The 15878-nt window shown below is 50.1% G+C and overlaps 1 protein-coding gene across 1 annotated transcript; it reads right to left on the reverse strand.

Moving 5' to 3' along the window:
- Positions 1-262: 262 nt before the first annotated feature.
- On the reverse strand, positions 263-12016 carry STARD5 (StAR related lipid transfer domain containing 5). Its single transcript, XM_027089197.1, has 6 exons — positions 11854-12016; positions 11123-11172; positions 10637-10769; positions 7413-7530; positions 6477-6570; positions 263-1879 (listed from the first exon to the last, which is right to left on the reverse strand). The coding sequence occupies exons 1-6, from the start codon at positions 11950-11952 to the stop codon at positions 1732-1734; spliced, it is 642 nt and encodes a 213-aa protein (XP_026944998.1). The 5' UTR covers positions 11953-12016; the 3' UTR covers positions 263-1731.
- Between the last annotated feature and the right edge of the window lie 3862 nt (positions 12017-15878).

A 15878-nucleotide genomic window follows, 5' to 3' on the forward strand; every position in this document is an offset into this window, starting at 1 on the left:
CAGCACAGGTGGCTCCATCTTGGTACAACCACCACCTTCCTGGGTCTCCTGGGCTGGCGTGCCCAGAATTGGCTGGGTTTGGGAGATCAAATTGTGATGAGTTGATACCGAATGACGTCTGGCACAAGGTAAGGACCCATTAAGTACTTGGCGAATGAATGAATGAAATCTAAGTACATATAAGAGTCCTGGAGGGCTTCCCTGGTGGCGCAGTGGTTGAGAGTCCGCCTGCCGATGCAGGGGACACGGGTTCGTGCCCCGGTCCGGGAACATCCCACATGCCGCGGAGCGGCTGGGCCCGTGAGCCATGGCCGCTGAGCCTGCGCGTCCGGAGCCTGTGCTCTGCAACGGGAGAGTCCTGTGAAGATTTCTTGAGAGAAGAGGGAGTTGGGGGATGATCTTCATGGCATGATTGTGGGATCTGCAGCTGCATTAGAGCCCAGAAAGAAGGCTTTCTAACCCCTGACACTGAGCTTTCACGTTTTAAAGCTTGCTCAGACCTCGGCACATTCAGAAGACAGGCACCCCAGGACTCAAAGGGGGGAAGCAAGATACTCTGATACGAGGAGAACGTTTTCCATCTGGAGGCGCAAAGGCTGAGGACTCTGGAAATTTTCTGCACAGGGTGCTGGTAACCTGAGAAACTGCAATACGAGGGCACTCTGGTCAAACACACGTGGGCCTCCCTCACCAGCAAGTTGGTGGGCCCATGGAGGAGCTCGTGAGGGAATGTTGGAGGATTCCACACAGGACTGTGTGGCCCTGACCGGAGAGAAGGACAGGGAGTCGTGTGGCTGTGAAGCCCCTTCCAGGTGGCAAGGCCGTGCTCCCTGGTTCCGACGATGCACCGGGCTGGGCATAGCCCGTTCGGGGTCGTTTCATCTTCCAGCAGGGCCTGGGGGGGATTTTAGCCAGCACTGCTGGGGGTGGGGCATCTGCTCTTCTGTCCTTCCCGCTGACAGCAGTATGGGCTCACCAGGTCCTGGAGGCCAGAGGACTCCTGTTCCATCTTCTATAACAGAACACAAGAACCGGCAAATGCCCAGGGGAGAGGAGGCTCTCCTCCAAGTTCCCCTTGTAGGTGCCCTGAGCCCAGAATCAATTCCAGAGCGCTGCCTGGGCAGATTCAAACGGCCTGGTTTCCCTGGGGCGCCTGAAAGCTAACTCATGCAGGGGAAAAAGAGAGAAAAATGATTTGAACAGAAGAGACAACAAAAGGAGTATTGAAAGTGTTTTCTCCTGAATGCTTAACTCATTTTTTAAGCATCATTTTGCCAAGCTGACGTCTTTTAAGGGGGAAAGTCTGGCACATCCGGGGATCTGTGGCACAGGACTGAGAGCTCGAATGCTACCAAGGGGCTGGGCCAGGTTTTCGGGATTGATGGTGATTCTTCTCAACAAACGGGGAGACGTGGTCTCTGAGAGCGATCGGCACAGAAAGGCTTTGGACCCGCGAGCATCGCACGGTGCCCGGGCAGAGTCCCTGTCCGGTGGCCGGGGCCTTGGGGGTCCACCCTGCTGGAGGAGGGGTGCTTGGGAAATGGCAGCCCCACCCAAGTGGAAGGAGGCGCAGGAGGGGCCAGGGCTGCCTCTGGCTGATGTCTGGTCATTGGTGGGTTCCAAAGGTAGAGCGGTTCCACTGGAGCCCGTGTTCTCCCAGGCTCTCCAGCTGCGTCCCAACAATGGCAGCTCCGCTGAGTCATGGCAGTTCTCGGCCCACCAGCCAGGATGTCAGCCGTAGAATTTCTTCACTGCTTTCTGGAGGTTGGCGTAAAACCCGGCCATGCTGCGGGGAAAGAAGGAGTCCACCACGCCCTGCGGAAGGTAACCGCTGAGGTCGGTCTGGAAGAACGTGACCAGACTGGTCTTGTTGGGCTCCCTGTGAAAGCAAGGCCAGGGCTGTTATGCGTCTGGAGCAGAGAGCCCGCCCAGGGGAACGGTCCAGACCCAGGGGTTTCGCTGGGTTCACTGCCCAGGGCATCCCTCTGGACCTGCTTCTTTTCAGGATGGAAGCGGGTCCTCTCGTGGATGCTTCCATGGCCCCGCCAGGCCGTTGCGCGAGGACGACCCCCCACTTCCAGCCCAGGAAGGTCATTCGTTCCCTGTGCCCGACTCACTCGGCAAAGGCTTTCAGAGAAGTCACTCCTGTACCGGGTCCTGGGAGGAACAGACACAATGCTGCACTCTGTCCATTGAGGGCAGCGGTTCTCCAAATGGTCTGGCAGCTCCTGGGGGCTCCTGACACCCTTTCAAGGGGTCTGCAAGGTCAGAGCTATTTTCGTCACAACACTAAGATGTGATTTGCCTTTTTCACTCCCATTCTCTCAGCGTGTACTTCACTCTCACGAATTTTCTCTTGGCCAGGACCATGAGGGCATGGGCTTCGTGGAGACCACTGAGCATTTTATTTGAATGGAGCTGTCAACAGCTTCCGGGGGAGGTTTCCAGAGGCCACATGAGGTGTGATATCACAACAGACTGAATGCAGAAGCAGATATGAGCTTCTGTTAAACCTGACATTAAAGAGATTTCCCCAAATGTCAAACAGGGCCACTCTTCACTACTTTTCTCCTCTTTTGAAAAATATGGTTACTTTTCACAAAAATATTTATGGGAACATATGATACACGTATTCTCATTATTTTAAAATAAATGTTTTTTAAATATCCCAGTTTTAATTTCAAGTATAGTAAATACTGATGGATATAATCCACATGAACAGAAGCCCTTTGATGCCCTGAATAATACTGAAGAGTGGAATGGAGCCTCAGACCAAAAGCGTGAGAAGGGCTGACTTAGAGACCTGACGCGTAACTCGCGCCCGTGTGAAGGGGCTTTGGCTGTGGGTGGCAGAAGCCCCGAGGGAGGCCACAACACGGAACGTGGCACAGACCTGTGCCGAAGTCGAGAGGCGGGGTCCGCTCACCAACCTAGCAACTCAGCGGACCTCCCTGGGCTGCACACGCAGTGGCCTCATGCTCAGGGGCACAAGGCAGTGAAGCCCACCAGCGAGAGTCAGATTCAGTGAGGGGCGCGCACGGGAGGAGATGGGACCCAACTTGGTAGGGACAAGGGGTCTTCAGTGTCACAAACTTCCCAATTGCCAGGACAACAAAGGCACGGGCTTTGCGGAGACCATTTGGCGTTTCATTTGAATGGAGCTGTCAGCAGCCTCAGAGTCTCAACAGGAACCCCACGGAGCATTGCACCTGCCCATCAAATGTTTCCTGACATCCTGGAGGTCAAGGGCTGAGAAGTGGAGAGCCTTTAGAACCTTGCCCTCCCTCCCAGATGCACAGACAGGGCCGGGGACCAGCAGATGAATGACAGTGCAGGACGGTGCTGGCTGGGCAGGCTTCTCTCCTCTGCTCGTGCCTTCTCTGCACAGAGCCTGAACTCGGGGCGGGGCGGGGGGGGGCACAGACTGCCTTCCATCCCAAAGCCTCAGCATCATCGGACTCTATTCCTTGCTCACCAACCCCCAGCCCCTCCACCTTTGCTGGGACCTTCTCTCTTCTCTCTGTTCCTCCTCTCCAGGCTCACTCAAGCCCTCGTACTTCTCAGTGCTGTCCTCTTTGGCCTGAACAGGTGAGGGAGAAAGTCTGCCCAGTGACCATGCTTTCCTCCGGGTGAAGACGGGGCTTGGGAGGAGGTAAACACGCAACAGGCCGGGTGGAAGAGGCAAACTCGGTACCTTACAGAGTGTCACGGTGAAGAGTGTTTCTCGCTTGGACATCATTAACAGAGCTGGCAAAGGGGGGCTCAGAGAGATGCTGGAATCACCTGGTCTCCCCATGGAGAAGGCTGGGCTAGATAACGGCGTCCACCACTGGTCCTTGTTGTAAGGATCCGTGAGCTAACACGTGCAGAGCACTCAGCAGACTCGCTGGGCACAGAGCAGGGCTGCATTCACGACGTGACTACGCTACCCCTGCTACAAACACCAGCCCCCCCGCCTGCAGAACAACCAGAACCCGACAGCTCTGCCCTGTCCGCTGCAGCCACTCGACTCAGGCGCCACCATCCCTCACCTCTAATTAGTCCCCTTGCTCTGGCTCACAACCTCGCCCACTCCAGAGGCATCACAGCACTGGACACCCAGCTCAGGGCACATACTGCTCCAGACTCCCCGCCAGCTCCCCATTCGATTCCGAGGACAGCGCCCACGACTCCAAGATGTGGGCCCTGCTCCCTCGGTGACGGGATCTCCTTGCCTTTCCCCCTGCTCACTGCCATCTGGCACAATGGCCTCCTTGCCATTCCCTCAATGCCCCTTGCCTGCCCCCACCTCAGGGACTTTGGACCTGCTTATCCCTCCGCCAGGAACGCAGTCCCCCCAGCCCCCTTCCATCCCCAAGGCTCCCTGTGCTGTGCTTTGGTCAAACGTCCTATCAGGGGGGCCTTTGGTCTAGCTCCCCCATCCCTCCCCGGCACCTTTATCTGGTTTCAGTTTTCTCCAAATCATTTAAAATCTGATCATTACAAGCGTGTACATCTGATATAATTATGGTGCTTGTGTTTTGTCTGTCTACCCTGCTCCCACTAGAATCTAAGTTCCAAGAAGGCTTATCTGTTTTGAAGGGTCAATATCTAGATTAAGAGCATAGATTTTGGAGTCAGATGCTATAGCTTGACCAGCTCCTGGCTGTGTGATCTTGAGTAAGTTACATAACCTCTCTGTGCCCAGAGTCCTCATATAAAAAATGAAGGTAATAACAGTACCTTAGAATTGTTATAAGAATAAAAATGAGTTAAATTATAAAATATAAAGAAGAGTGCCTGACACACAGGAGTGATGTATAAACATTTGCTGCTGTTCCTGTCACGATTAGTATCACTTCTTGAATCCATAGCGCCTAGAACAGGCCTATATTCATAGAGTGATGGGAACCATCACAGTCACAGGTTTCAGGTCCACATAAAATGCTTTCAAGCGAGCTGACTCAAAACCTCCACACTAGGGACTCCCCTGGTGGTCCAGGGGTTAAGACCCCACGCTTCCACTGCAGCGGAGGCAGGTTCCATCCCTGGTCGGGGAACTAAGACCTCGCATGCTATGCGGTGTGGCCAAAAGATAAAACAACAAGAAATATATATATATATATATATATAACATATTGGGAAGAAATATTTGTAACATATATAATAAAAAATGTTTTTAAAATGTCTTAAGAAAAACACCTCCACACTAGCTGGGTTTTGGCTCTAAGTGACCCAGCTACAAAGTCTGTGCAATCAACTCTTGCCATCTGGAACGAGGCATAATGATACTCATCAAATTGTATGTTCTCCCCAAGGAAGATATCCATAGAATTCAGCCCCTAAGGGGAAGGTGCGCTGACTCTTATTCTGAAAATTCCTCTGTGCGCGCGCGCGTGTGTGTGTGTGTGCGCGTGTGTGCGCATGGTGAGGGGAGCTGTGTTGGACTGCAGCTATGCTATTATTTTCAAACTCATAAAGTTTTGCTACGTTTAACAGAAGTCTGCCACAAGATGTCTGAAAAGCCAGCTTAGTCAGAAGCGTTACGTGGACGTGTGGGATGTGGGTTTTCAGTACAATGCTATAGCACCGAAACCCTTCTCCTGGGATTGTGCAGTGACAGCATCGATGTTTCCCCTGCTGGTGTCTGTCTGTGGGTTGCAGGGTGACAGGGACAGACCCTCAGGTACAGTTTCTTTCTTTGTCAACTTGAGTGGTTCCCAGGATAAACCAGTGACCTTTGGGTTATTATTACACAGAAAGCTCCTGGTAAAAACCTGGCCCTGGTGGCCCAGCGGTTAAGACTCCACGCTTCCACTGCAAGGGGCGTGGGTTCGATCCCTGGTCAGGGAACTAAGATCCCGCACGCTGCTCGGTGAGGCCAAAACCAAAAAACCCAAAACCCAAAAAGAACCTGGCCATGACCTGCGAGAAAATAGGGACAGAACCATTTCTGAGCTCAGTTCTGGGGCTGACTCACGGTGTGCTCTGAGAATCGCCCTTTAGCCCCGAGCATCTCCACCCCATTCCTCGGTGAGGGGTGAGGAGCACCGTGTGGGATTCGGGGTGAGGACAGCTAAGCTCTTGCCTGCTCCAGGCTGGTGGAGAGCACTCAGAACATGGAGGAGAAGACTGGGTGCCCAGGGCCCCCATGGCCAGCCTGTGAGCCTGCATAGACCACCTAACTTCCCCGAGCCTCAGTTTCCTCATTTGCTAAACGGCACCGTGACATTTGCTCAGCTTGCCTGGGGCCGGAGGGAGGGTTCCCCACATCAGAAATAATGACACTTGCCCACAATTCTTTCCCACGTGCCTAGAACCTTGGCGTGTTACGTCACCAATGTGTGTGTATAGGGTTCTGTAACATCAAGGCCTACAGAGTGGCGAGGCATTTTTATTACTGCAAATCATCATTAATGTTGCCATTGAGTAGAATGTCCTCAGTGAAGCCACAGTTAGGTCTGGGCACATCATTCAATCCAAGAGGTTATCCTTACCCTGGCAGAGGTCCACAGAAGCAACCACAAGGATGGTTAAATCCTCTCACATAACCTGGCTTTGGGGGACATAACAGATGCTCCACACTGGTAGCTGGAAGACAGAGAAAGACGCTCAGTGAGCTACAACTTCGGGCAGTTGGGCCACTGCCACTGAAGGGCCTTACCGGGCACCCACGGTGGGTACAGACCAGTCATCTGGAGCCCAGGCGTCCGAGGACGACCCTGCCACTTGGCCCTGAGCTCTTCCTACTGCCAACCCCCTGTCCCTCACACTCACGTTCACACATACTCGTGCGCACGCACACACACACACTCATGTCCACAGCTTCCCCAAGCCTGCTGGAATATTAGAGAAAACATTTCAGACTATGAGGCCTGGGGACAGGAGAACGAAGGGACCCCTCTCAAATCGCAGCCGCGAGAGGTGTGGATGGACACACAATCTACCCCCATGTGGAAGAGTCAGAGGAGTGGCAGGCGCTGTGGCTTTCAGCGGGACGCACCATCAAAAGTGCAGAGGCAGGAACTCTGCTCCTCGTGGGAAGGAGGGGAGCGGACAGCCCCACAGCCCTCTCGGGATGGTGCTCCGTGGGTGCAGGGAATCACTGCACCCTGGGGTTCCCTGAAGCCAAACCGTACCCCGCATGTCTAGGGTACAAACTATGCACCTCAGCAGGGATGAAAACGGGGTGCTGACGAAATCTGCGATTTATAACTAAAATTACTAGTGTGTGGACTCTCCCACCTCAGACCTCCCTGGCACAGAAGCTCCCCAAACCTGACAAGGGGAGGCTGGCACAGAAAAAAGGACCCAGGCTGTGAGTGCTCCAGGGATTTCCAGCTGGTCGGCTTTCCTTGAAGAGCTGGGCGGGTGTGGAGGAGACAGAGCCCAGCATCCCACGAAGGCTTTGCAGCAGCCCTGCCGTCACTCACCGTTGGAACTGATGGTCCCATCCTCATACGTCTTGACCAGCACCAGGTCCACAAAGTCTCTGGGAGAGATGAGCTTCATGACGGCCGAGGGGGTGGTGGTTCTGCTGACGCACTGTGTCTGTCAGAGCAAAGGGGGATCCAGCTGCGTCTGATGGCTGTGCATCCGCTCCCCGCCCCAACTCGACTCGGAGCTCATCCACCCTGTCCCAATACCCCAGGGTCTGGAAAATGGGAATAGCACTGACAGCAGGGTGGTGCTGTGACCTGGAGGGTCTAGAATGAACTTTCCTGGACGTGCCAAGGGTCATGGCAACACACCCAGCTCGTAGAATCCAGGGTTGTGACATGGGCTGCCCATGGCCAATCAGGACCACTCTGAGCTTATGTCTCAAAAGATCATGAGAGTTGCCATTAATTGAGCACGTAGTAAGAGCCTGGCTGGACAAAGCTCTCAGTCGTCCTTTGCAACTGAGAAATAGGTTTCACGAACCCATTTCACAGGTGAGGAAACTGAGGCTTGGAGAGATGAAGGACTTCACCACAAAGCTCAGGGTAGAGATGAGGCCTGAATAGGGCCAGGAGTAGGATGAGGCAAGAGAGGCCATTCCTTCCTAAGGCCGACCGGGTACTTGCCTAACCCTGAGAGCAGTGCCTCCTTAAATGTGTGTCCTGGGCAGCTTTCTGGTTTCTCCCAGCCCCAGCCCTGGGAGGTAGCACCCCTTGAACTGCACTCCATCTCAGAATATCCCACCAAGTCCATCCTCCCACTTTACAAGCCAAGGGCCCTTCAAACCCACCCCATGCTTTATCCCACGATTCCCCTCCTCCAGCAGGACCCCAGTCCTTTCAAGGTCACAAGGTACAGGTCAGGCCCGAGGATAGGACAGTCCTGGGGAGACCTCTGGGGAGCAGGCGAGAAGGTCTCTTGCCTCTTTGGCTATTAAGACTAGGGGCACCGTGTGTTGCTGAGAAAACTCTGACCCTGGGTATGAGTCTTCCAGGTGGGCATGCAATCTCTGGGGGCACTTGAGAACTTTCCAGTGGGCTCTGGGAGCACTGGGAATCAGTTTCCAGATGGCTCATCCTCCATCCTCCTAGAATGACCTGCCTGAGAACAGCCTGCACCTTCATGCAGGTTTCCCTTTCCCACTTGAAAAAGGTGCCACATACCCCAGCCATCTGGAATCTTCCAATCATACACTGTCCTAGGGTGTAAAATCCTCCAGGGGGCCAAAGGGACACTGAGGGACGCTGATTTCAATATTTAACCAAGGCACTGCACACTGCAGTTAGAATTTCCATGTTTTCCCCTCTCTTAAAGCATATATTCTTTTTAAAGGCCAAAGCTTGTTGCTAGAAACAAGGTAATTTTGCCTTTTCTGAATTCTAGTAGTTTGTAGTTAGGAATGGCAGAAGTGATGAGATTTTTAAAAAAGTAACTATACAGCTTCCACTCCTGATTATTGCTACAAAACGCATCAATCCTGAAAGAGAGTGTCTGGAGAACACGATGAAGAGGACATATTGGTAAGAAATGCTGAAAGCGGCAGCACGTGTTACAACTGCCACAAACTTGTGGCAGGGCTCTGTATCTCATCCATCCACCCATCCATCTACTATCTATCAATCTTAGAATTAGGATATTTGAGATTTGTCAAAATCATGCTGTCATTCTGTTATTACATTTCCATTACGTTTCAAAGGGCATTAACCCATGTTTCCTCAACTTCAAGCATTTGTGTATAATTATTTGTATACTATCTTCACAATTTTTTCCTATCTCTGGTAGCACCTATCCTGTTATTCACTTAATATTTTTATCTAAATGTGCTCACTTTTTAAAAGTTAAACTTATTTTAAAAAGGAGGCTATTTAACTACTGGAAATGAAAAAAAGGTACCACTTGGCATAAATAAAAGACAACTGCAAACATATATATATATATATATATATATATATATATATATATACACACACACAAGGGATTTTTGGGTTCTAATTCTGAGCCTGAGGCCAGCTGTCTGTTTTTTATAATGGAGATTCGCAAGTGTTAAACAGGTGTCAAAGGCACATTAGCACCTATCCCAGACTTTTCCCTTCAAGTTATCAGAGAGATTGAAGATTTGAAACGGGGTGACCTCCCTATGTGTGATTCAGTTTCAGCTTTGACTGTTAAAGACCTAATACACTGAATCACCTAGTGCCCCAACATTAGGTGCCCCACCCTTCAGGAAACACTGACATCATTTGTGATAATGAACTGAGATGTGAATTCTTGGTCAAGGTTAAGAACACTTGGGTCCTACGGACTGACCAGTAAAGAACTATGGCTTGAGGTTTCACAGCACCATCTACAGAAACACCCAAGAGGGTACCATGTCCACAGATGTCAAAATCAAGGCACCATTCAAATTACAAAAAGCCGGCAACATTTCCCCAGGGCAACTTCTTAATTCGTTTTGGCTATGTTTTGTGTTGTTTTTTCTCCTTAACTTCTATAATCAAAAGGAGGTGGATACTTAATACTACAGCGGATCCCAGGGCAGGACAAACTAGATCTTTGTTGTCCAATACGGTAGCCACTAGTTCCATGTGGCTATTTAAATTTACGTCGAGTCATGAAAATTAAGTAAAATGAACAATTTATTTCTTCAAACTAGACACCTTTCAAATGCTCTATGGCCACGTGGGGCTAGTGGCCACCGTATTGAACAGTGCTGTTGGAGCATATTTCCATCATAGCGGAAAGTTCTCCTGGGCAGCGCTAGAGTAGATACCACACATTTTACCAATGGAGCAACTGTCATCCAGCATCTGCCGCCTGGCACAGCGTTACAGCTGGCAGAGAATCCTGACTCTTTGGCCAGGACTCAATTCATTACCATGGTCCCAGTAACGGGCAATATTTCAAACTAGAGCGGATGTTTCCAATCCAGGCACTGCTCAGCATCCTCAGCGCTAATGTTCACTCTGCACTCCTGCCTTCATCATCCACTGCTATGTTCTCTCAGCTCTGTTTAGGGCAGCTCTACCTCTCTGGGTCTCATTGTTACCTACCTGTACCTGGGCCGAGGCTGGGTTTGAGTGTCAAGCAGTGGGCAACCTGTTTGCTGGGCTTCAGGGGCTCACAGTGTACTCCTCTTGCCTAAAGGTGTCACTGACCCCCCGCAGAGGGAACAGAGTCAGGTTACTGTCTAGGGATAACAGTGCTTAGAAAGACTTACATCAGTGATGCTTTCGATAATTTCAAAACTGTTCACATTCTCATCCCACTTATCTCGTAGGGTCCCAGCAAGTGGCTTCACACAGTCCCACACCTGCTCTGGTGTCCCATTCACAATGCCTTCTCCTCGGTACCTGGAGCACAAAGAGGAATGTGACCCCAAGGCGTCAAACTTGTTTATCCTGGGATGACATATAAGGACTAGAAGTCACGTCTGTCACTGTTCTTTCAGACAGCCTTGCAGAGAAGGGGCTGACATTTACCAGCCCACCTCCCCTCAGGCCTGCAGGAATGGACGGAAGGCAAGATTTCATAAGAATATAGTTTGAGGAAATGATGTAGTTAAACACGGAAACTTTTCTGGAAGGTAACTGGCAAGTTGATTCCAGGTGCTAGGGTTGACTAGAGTCTCTTAGGAAGCAAACCCACAGAAACAGCAGGAAAGGTGTGGCACCTTTGACAAGCTTTGAACAAGGGGTGCACTTACAGGTTCCCTGGAAACTCCACAGACGGCCTCCAGGAAACTGAAACTCCGTTCTGTCAAAAGGCACAGAATCGCAAAATTTTAGAGCTAGAAGGGCCCTTGGGAGATCACCAGGCCCAATCCCCTGTTTTACCGAAGAAAAGTCGAGAGCCCCAAGAGATGCAAATCTCCAAGGTACCCAACTGACATGTAGCAGAGTGGGGACTGGTCCAGGACAAAGCTGCCCCCAGGAGGATGTGATGGACAAAGGGATCTTATGTGGCTGACTGGAAGAGCACTGGGGAGTTTTCAAACCACCTTAAAAATCACCATGCATCTTGTTTCCTCGGGCAATTTATGTCTGTTTGTTAAAAATCCTAAGTGTCCAGTGACCAGCACCACCCCTCTGCCACCTTCCCGGGAAGGCAGAGGGGCTCCTGCTCTGAGGAAAGGAGTAAAGGCTTTGGAGCCTGGTGCTTCCGGTTCCATCCTAACCATTTACCAGCCAGGTGACCTTGGCCAAGTCTTTCAAAGAAAGGGACAGATACTTATCTCCCGGGGGGGGGGCCTTGTGTGCAAAAACAGACTCGATAATTTTTTAAGGAAACAACCCCCAGTGCGATCTCCTCCTCAGTCTAGCTCCGGAGGATGGAACGCAGAAAACCTCCAGGAGAGAGCAGCCTGGGGGCTTCTGGAACCCCGGCCCCAGGGAGCAAAGGCCCCCTCGACCCCTTCCTGCCCAGCTCCTCACTCACGCCTTCCCGGCAAATCTTCCATCCTGACTCGTCTCGCCGGTACTGGAGCATCTTCTCCGCCACCACCTCGCTTATCTGCGCGGCCAACGCCGGGTCCATTGCGCCGAGAGCTGCGCGAGGTTGCTGGCTCGCAGGTGCGGTGTGCGGTGGCGGCCGGGCACTTAGGTATGGGAGGCCGGAAAGCCCGGGCCAGCAGGGGAGCCCGGAGTCCCGCCCCCAGCCCCGCCCCCGCTCTAGGATTGGCCTAGACCATCAGACAGACCCTGCCCCTCTCTGAGATTGGCAGGGCCGGAGATCACCGGCCAGTCACTGCAGGACGCCCTCCGACCCGTCCGAGGCGCGCCCCGCACGGTCCTGCAGAACCTTTTCGCCCGTCCCAGCTCAGGGAGGGGCTCTGGGACTCCGGAACTTGAGAAGGCCAGTGGTGGAGAGCCAAGTGGGCCGGGCCAGGTGGTGCGCAGCGTCGTAGACTTGTGTAAGGAGCGTGGACTTCTGTGTTGAATGCACAGAGGCTTTCAGCCAGGCGGGAAGATGGAGAAATTTCCATCCGAAATACCTTTCTAGGGCGGCTGTTGCAGGGGTGCAAGAGGGAATGAGCGTAGAGACTGGGAGGCCCGTTAGGAAGCTGCAGCGATAGTGAGAGAGGTGGGGGTGGCCTGGAGCAGGGGCTGGGTGGTGGGGGTGGAGAGAAGAGGACCCCTCGTAAAGTGCTTAGAAGGTAGAACGTAGAGATCTCTGTGACAGATGGTGGAGGCCGGAGGAGCAGGAAGCATCGTGACTCCCACCTTATGGCTTGAGCCACGGGTGGCTTAGCTGAGCTGGGGACAAGACAGGCTGGAGGGGGAACATGGTGCGTTCAGTTCTGGGCACGTTCAGTTGGAGGTGCCTGAAAGACCTCTATGTGATGTCCGGGAGACAGTGGGATACGCTGGCATCTGGGAGAGAGCTGGGCTCCAGATAAGAGGTCGCAGGGTTCTGTGCCTCTGGGTGGCATCTACCTTGGAGGGTGAGTTGGGGGGTCACACCCCTCCAGCCTCCTATCCTATCCTCCTCTTCAGCGCTATAACCAACTAAATATTTGAAAAGGTCAACACTGAGATCAGTTTGTATTTTCTGTTGTGTGTGCTTATTATTTCATTTAAAGGTTTGAAAAAAAATGGTGTAAAGAAAATGACTACTTGAAACCCCCTTTTGGAAGATGTGATGGGCTGCCAGGTGTTAAGAAGCCGGATGGGGAATTAGGGAGTCCAAGTTCTAGACCTGGTTTCACCCACACTTTGCCATGTGCTTTTGAGCAAGTCACTTAAGCCTGTTTGCTTGTAGGTGAAATGGGACCATAATGAATGTCTCCCCATGCCACTGTGATAGGCAAGTGAAGAAATGCATGTGAATGTACCTTGGAGCCATTTAAAAAAAAAAAAGGACCAATAAGTTAACCATGGTTAAAAAATTAAGCACATCAAAATCTCATAAAAAGTCAGATCATAGTCTGAGGGAAAAATTAGAGCGTATTTTAACTAGAAGGAAGTTTTCTTAACGTACCAAGTACTCTTACAAATCACTAAGTCATTTTCAAATAACCCAACAGACCAAAAGAACGCATCAGATATGAACAGACACTTTGCAGAAAAATAAATTAGCATGGCTAACATGGATATGAGAAGATGCAGAACCACCCCCAGAGTTAAGGAATTAAAACTTAAAACAAGGGGACACTTTTTACACCTATCTGAGGGACAGATCTGAAGAGGTTTGTCCCTCAGAGGACAAACAAAGGACAAACAAGAGGCTGACAAATCTGACAGCGGTTAATTCCGTGTTGATGAGTATATGGAGAAACAGTTGTTTTTATACAACTTTATACAGTTGTTTTTATGCTCTGTGGGTGAGAGTGTAAATTTATGTAACCTTCTGGGAGCAAAATAACATGTATTAAAATTTTAATTTACTTTTTTTTTGACCCAGCAACTCCTGCACACAGATGTGTAAGATTGATCTTGCAACTGGAAACAACCTAGTGTTTGTCAATAGATTAAACAAAGTTACAGGAAGTAACAATAGATTAAACAAAGTTACATTTATTAGATTATTATGTAGCCATTAATATAGTGTGGCCCAGATGAAAAAAGGTGGGGCTGGAACAGACAGGAAATACTCAACAGAGCCTAGGGAACTAGAAGTATGAGCGGATATGAGTGGACTATTTTAATCAAGAGCAATTCACTCTCTATGAAGGAAACAAATGGTATTTTCAAGCTTAACTTTAAAATAACTTAAAATTATTTAAATTCTTACCCGCACCAAATAAAATGTTTATATGTGTACTAACAGGGAAAATATCCACTATATATATTAAAAAAATGTAAATTGAAGGACAGCAGTACTGTAGATAAGAATAAGAGTCAGGGCTCAAGTCCGAGTGCCCTGGTTCAAATCCCAGTGTCACCATATACTAGCTGTGACCTTGGTGAATAACTGACCATTCCAGACCTTTGCATCCTCATTTGGAAAATGAGAAAATTAGTAGTACTACCTCATAGGGTTGACATGTGGGTTAAAGGATTTAATAAATGAATAGCAATGAGAATGGTGCTTGGCATACAATAAGTATATATTTATATATAGTATCATAGTATGATATATATCATATATCATGTATATATATCTTGAGTGAGAAAGAGAAATAACTAGAGATGTGCTTATATATGATATTTTTATGTTTACATATATGTTATGTATGTTTATACATACATATGTATGTTTATACATGTACTATAGATTCGGAATATTTACTTCTAGAAAGGTATAGAATAAACTATTAACAGGAGGGGGTAATGCCACAGGACACTTCTTTTTCATTTTATATCATCATATACTGCTTAATATATTAATTACTAGCATGTAGGTTTGCTTAATTTAAAAAGCGTTATTGGGACTTCCCTGGTGGCATAGTGGTTAAGAATCTGTCTGCCAATGCAGGGGACACGGGTTCGAGCCCTGGTCCAGGAAGATCCCACATGCCACGCAGCAACAAAGCCCGTGCGCCACAACTACTGAGCCTGCGCTCTAGAGCCCGTGAGCCACAACTGCTGAGCCCACGTGCCACAACTACTGAAGCCCATGAGCCTAGGGCCGGTGATCTGCAACAAGAGAAGCCACCACAATGAGAAGCCTGCACACCTCAAAGAAGAGTGGCCCCCGCTTGCTGCAACTAGAGATATCCCACATGCAGCAATGAAGACCCAACGTGGCCCAAAATTAAAAATATAAATAAATTAATTAATTTAAAAAATAATTTAAAAAATTAAAATAAAAAGCGCCATTAAAAAATTCAGTGTAGGGCTTCCCTGGTGGTGCAGTGGTTGAGAGTCTACCTGCCGATGCAGGGGACGCGGGTTCGTGCCCCGGTCCGGGAAGATCCCACATGCCGTGGAGTGGCTGGGCCCGTGACCCATGGCCACTGAGCCTGCGCATCCGGAGCCTGTGCTCCGCAACGGGAGAGGCCACAACAGTGAGAGGCCCGCGTACCGCAAAAAAAAAAAATAAAAATTCAATGTAGAATATTTCTAGAAAGCTGCAGCTCTGGACCCTCTCAGTCTGGAGCCTATTAGAATTTTGTTTGGGGATAAAACACTATGAAAACAAAGCTGCGGTAAAGTATGTCTTGCTGTAGAAAGCGACTTTTGTTAGACATCGAATGCTTAAGAGATTTTTATACTTACAAAAGGGAGCATGGGTTTTAAACTTTTTCTAGCATTATAAGAGACTTTAATCTTTGCTGCCAGAAAATGCCAGTCCTGGGTATACATGAAATATTTGGAGAAGCAAACTGTTTAATCCTGAGGCCTGTACACACTGGCAGCAGGAGACGGGTGACGTTGCGACAGCTGTAGGCAGGCCTCTGGTCTGTTTTGCCTCTGGAAGCCAGGACAGGGCAGGGTGAGCATCTGGCTAGAGCCGGGGAGGGTGTGAGCTGCCCACAGAGCTGCTCAGCCCAGCCTGCGTTGGGCTCTTTATTTAGCAAT

Source organism: Aethalodelphis obliquidens, unplaced genomic scaffold, assembly GCF_003676395.1.
Source record: "Aethalodelphis obliquidens isolate GAN/ISIS:26980383/991018 unplaced genomic scaffold, ASM367639v1 scaffold65, whole genome shotgun sequence".
NCBI lineage: Eukaryota > Metazoa > Chordata > Mammalia > Artiodactyla > Delphinidae > Aethalodelphis > Aethalodelphis obliquidens.

Coding starts and splice junctions, on each gene's coding strand:
- STARD5 (XM_027089197.1), bottom strand. CDS start 11,952: ATGGACCCGGCGTTGGCCGCGCAGATAAGCGAGGTGGTGGCGGAGAAG. Junction 7,531..10,636: donor TTATCGAAAGCATCACTGAT/GTAAGTCTTTCT, acceptor TTGCTCTGACAG/ACACAGTGCGTCAGCAGAAC. Junction 1,880..6,476: donor TTCTGTGGACCTCTGCCAGG/GTAAGGATAACC, acceptor TTGCTTTCACAG/GGAGCCCAACAAGACCAGTC.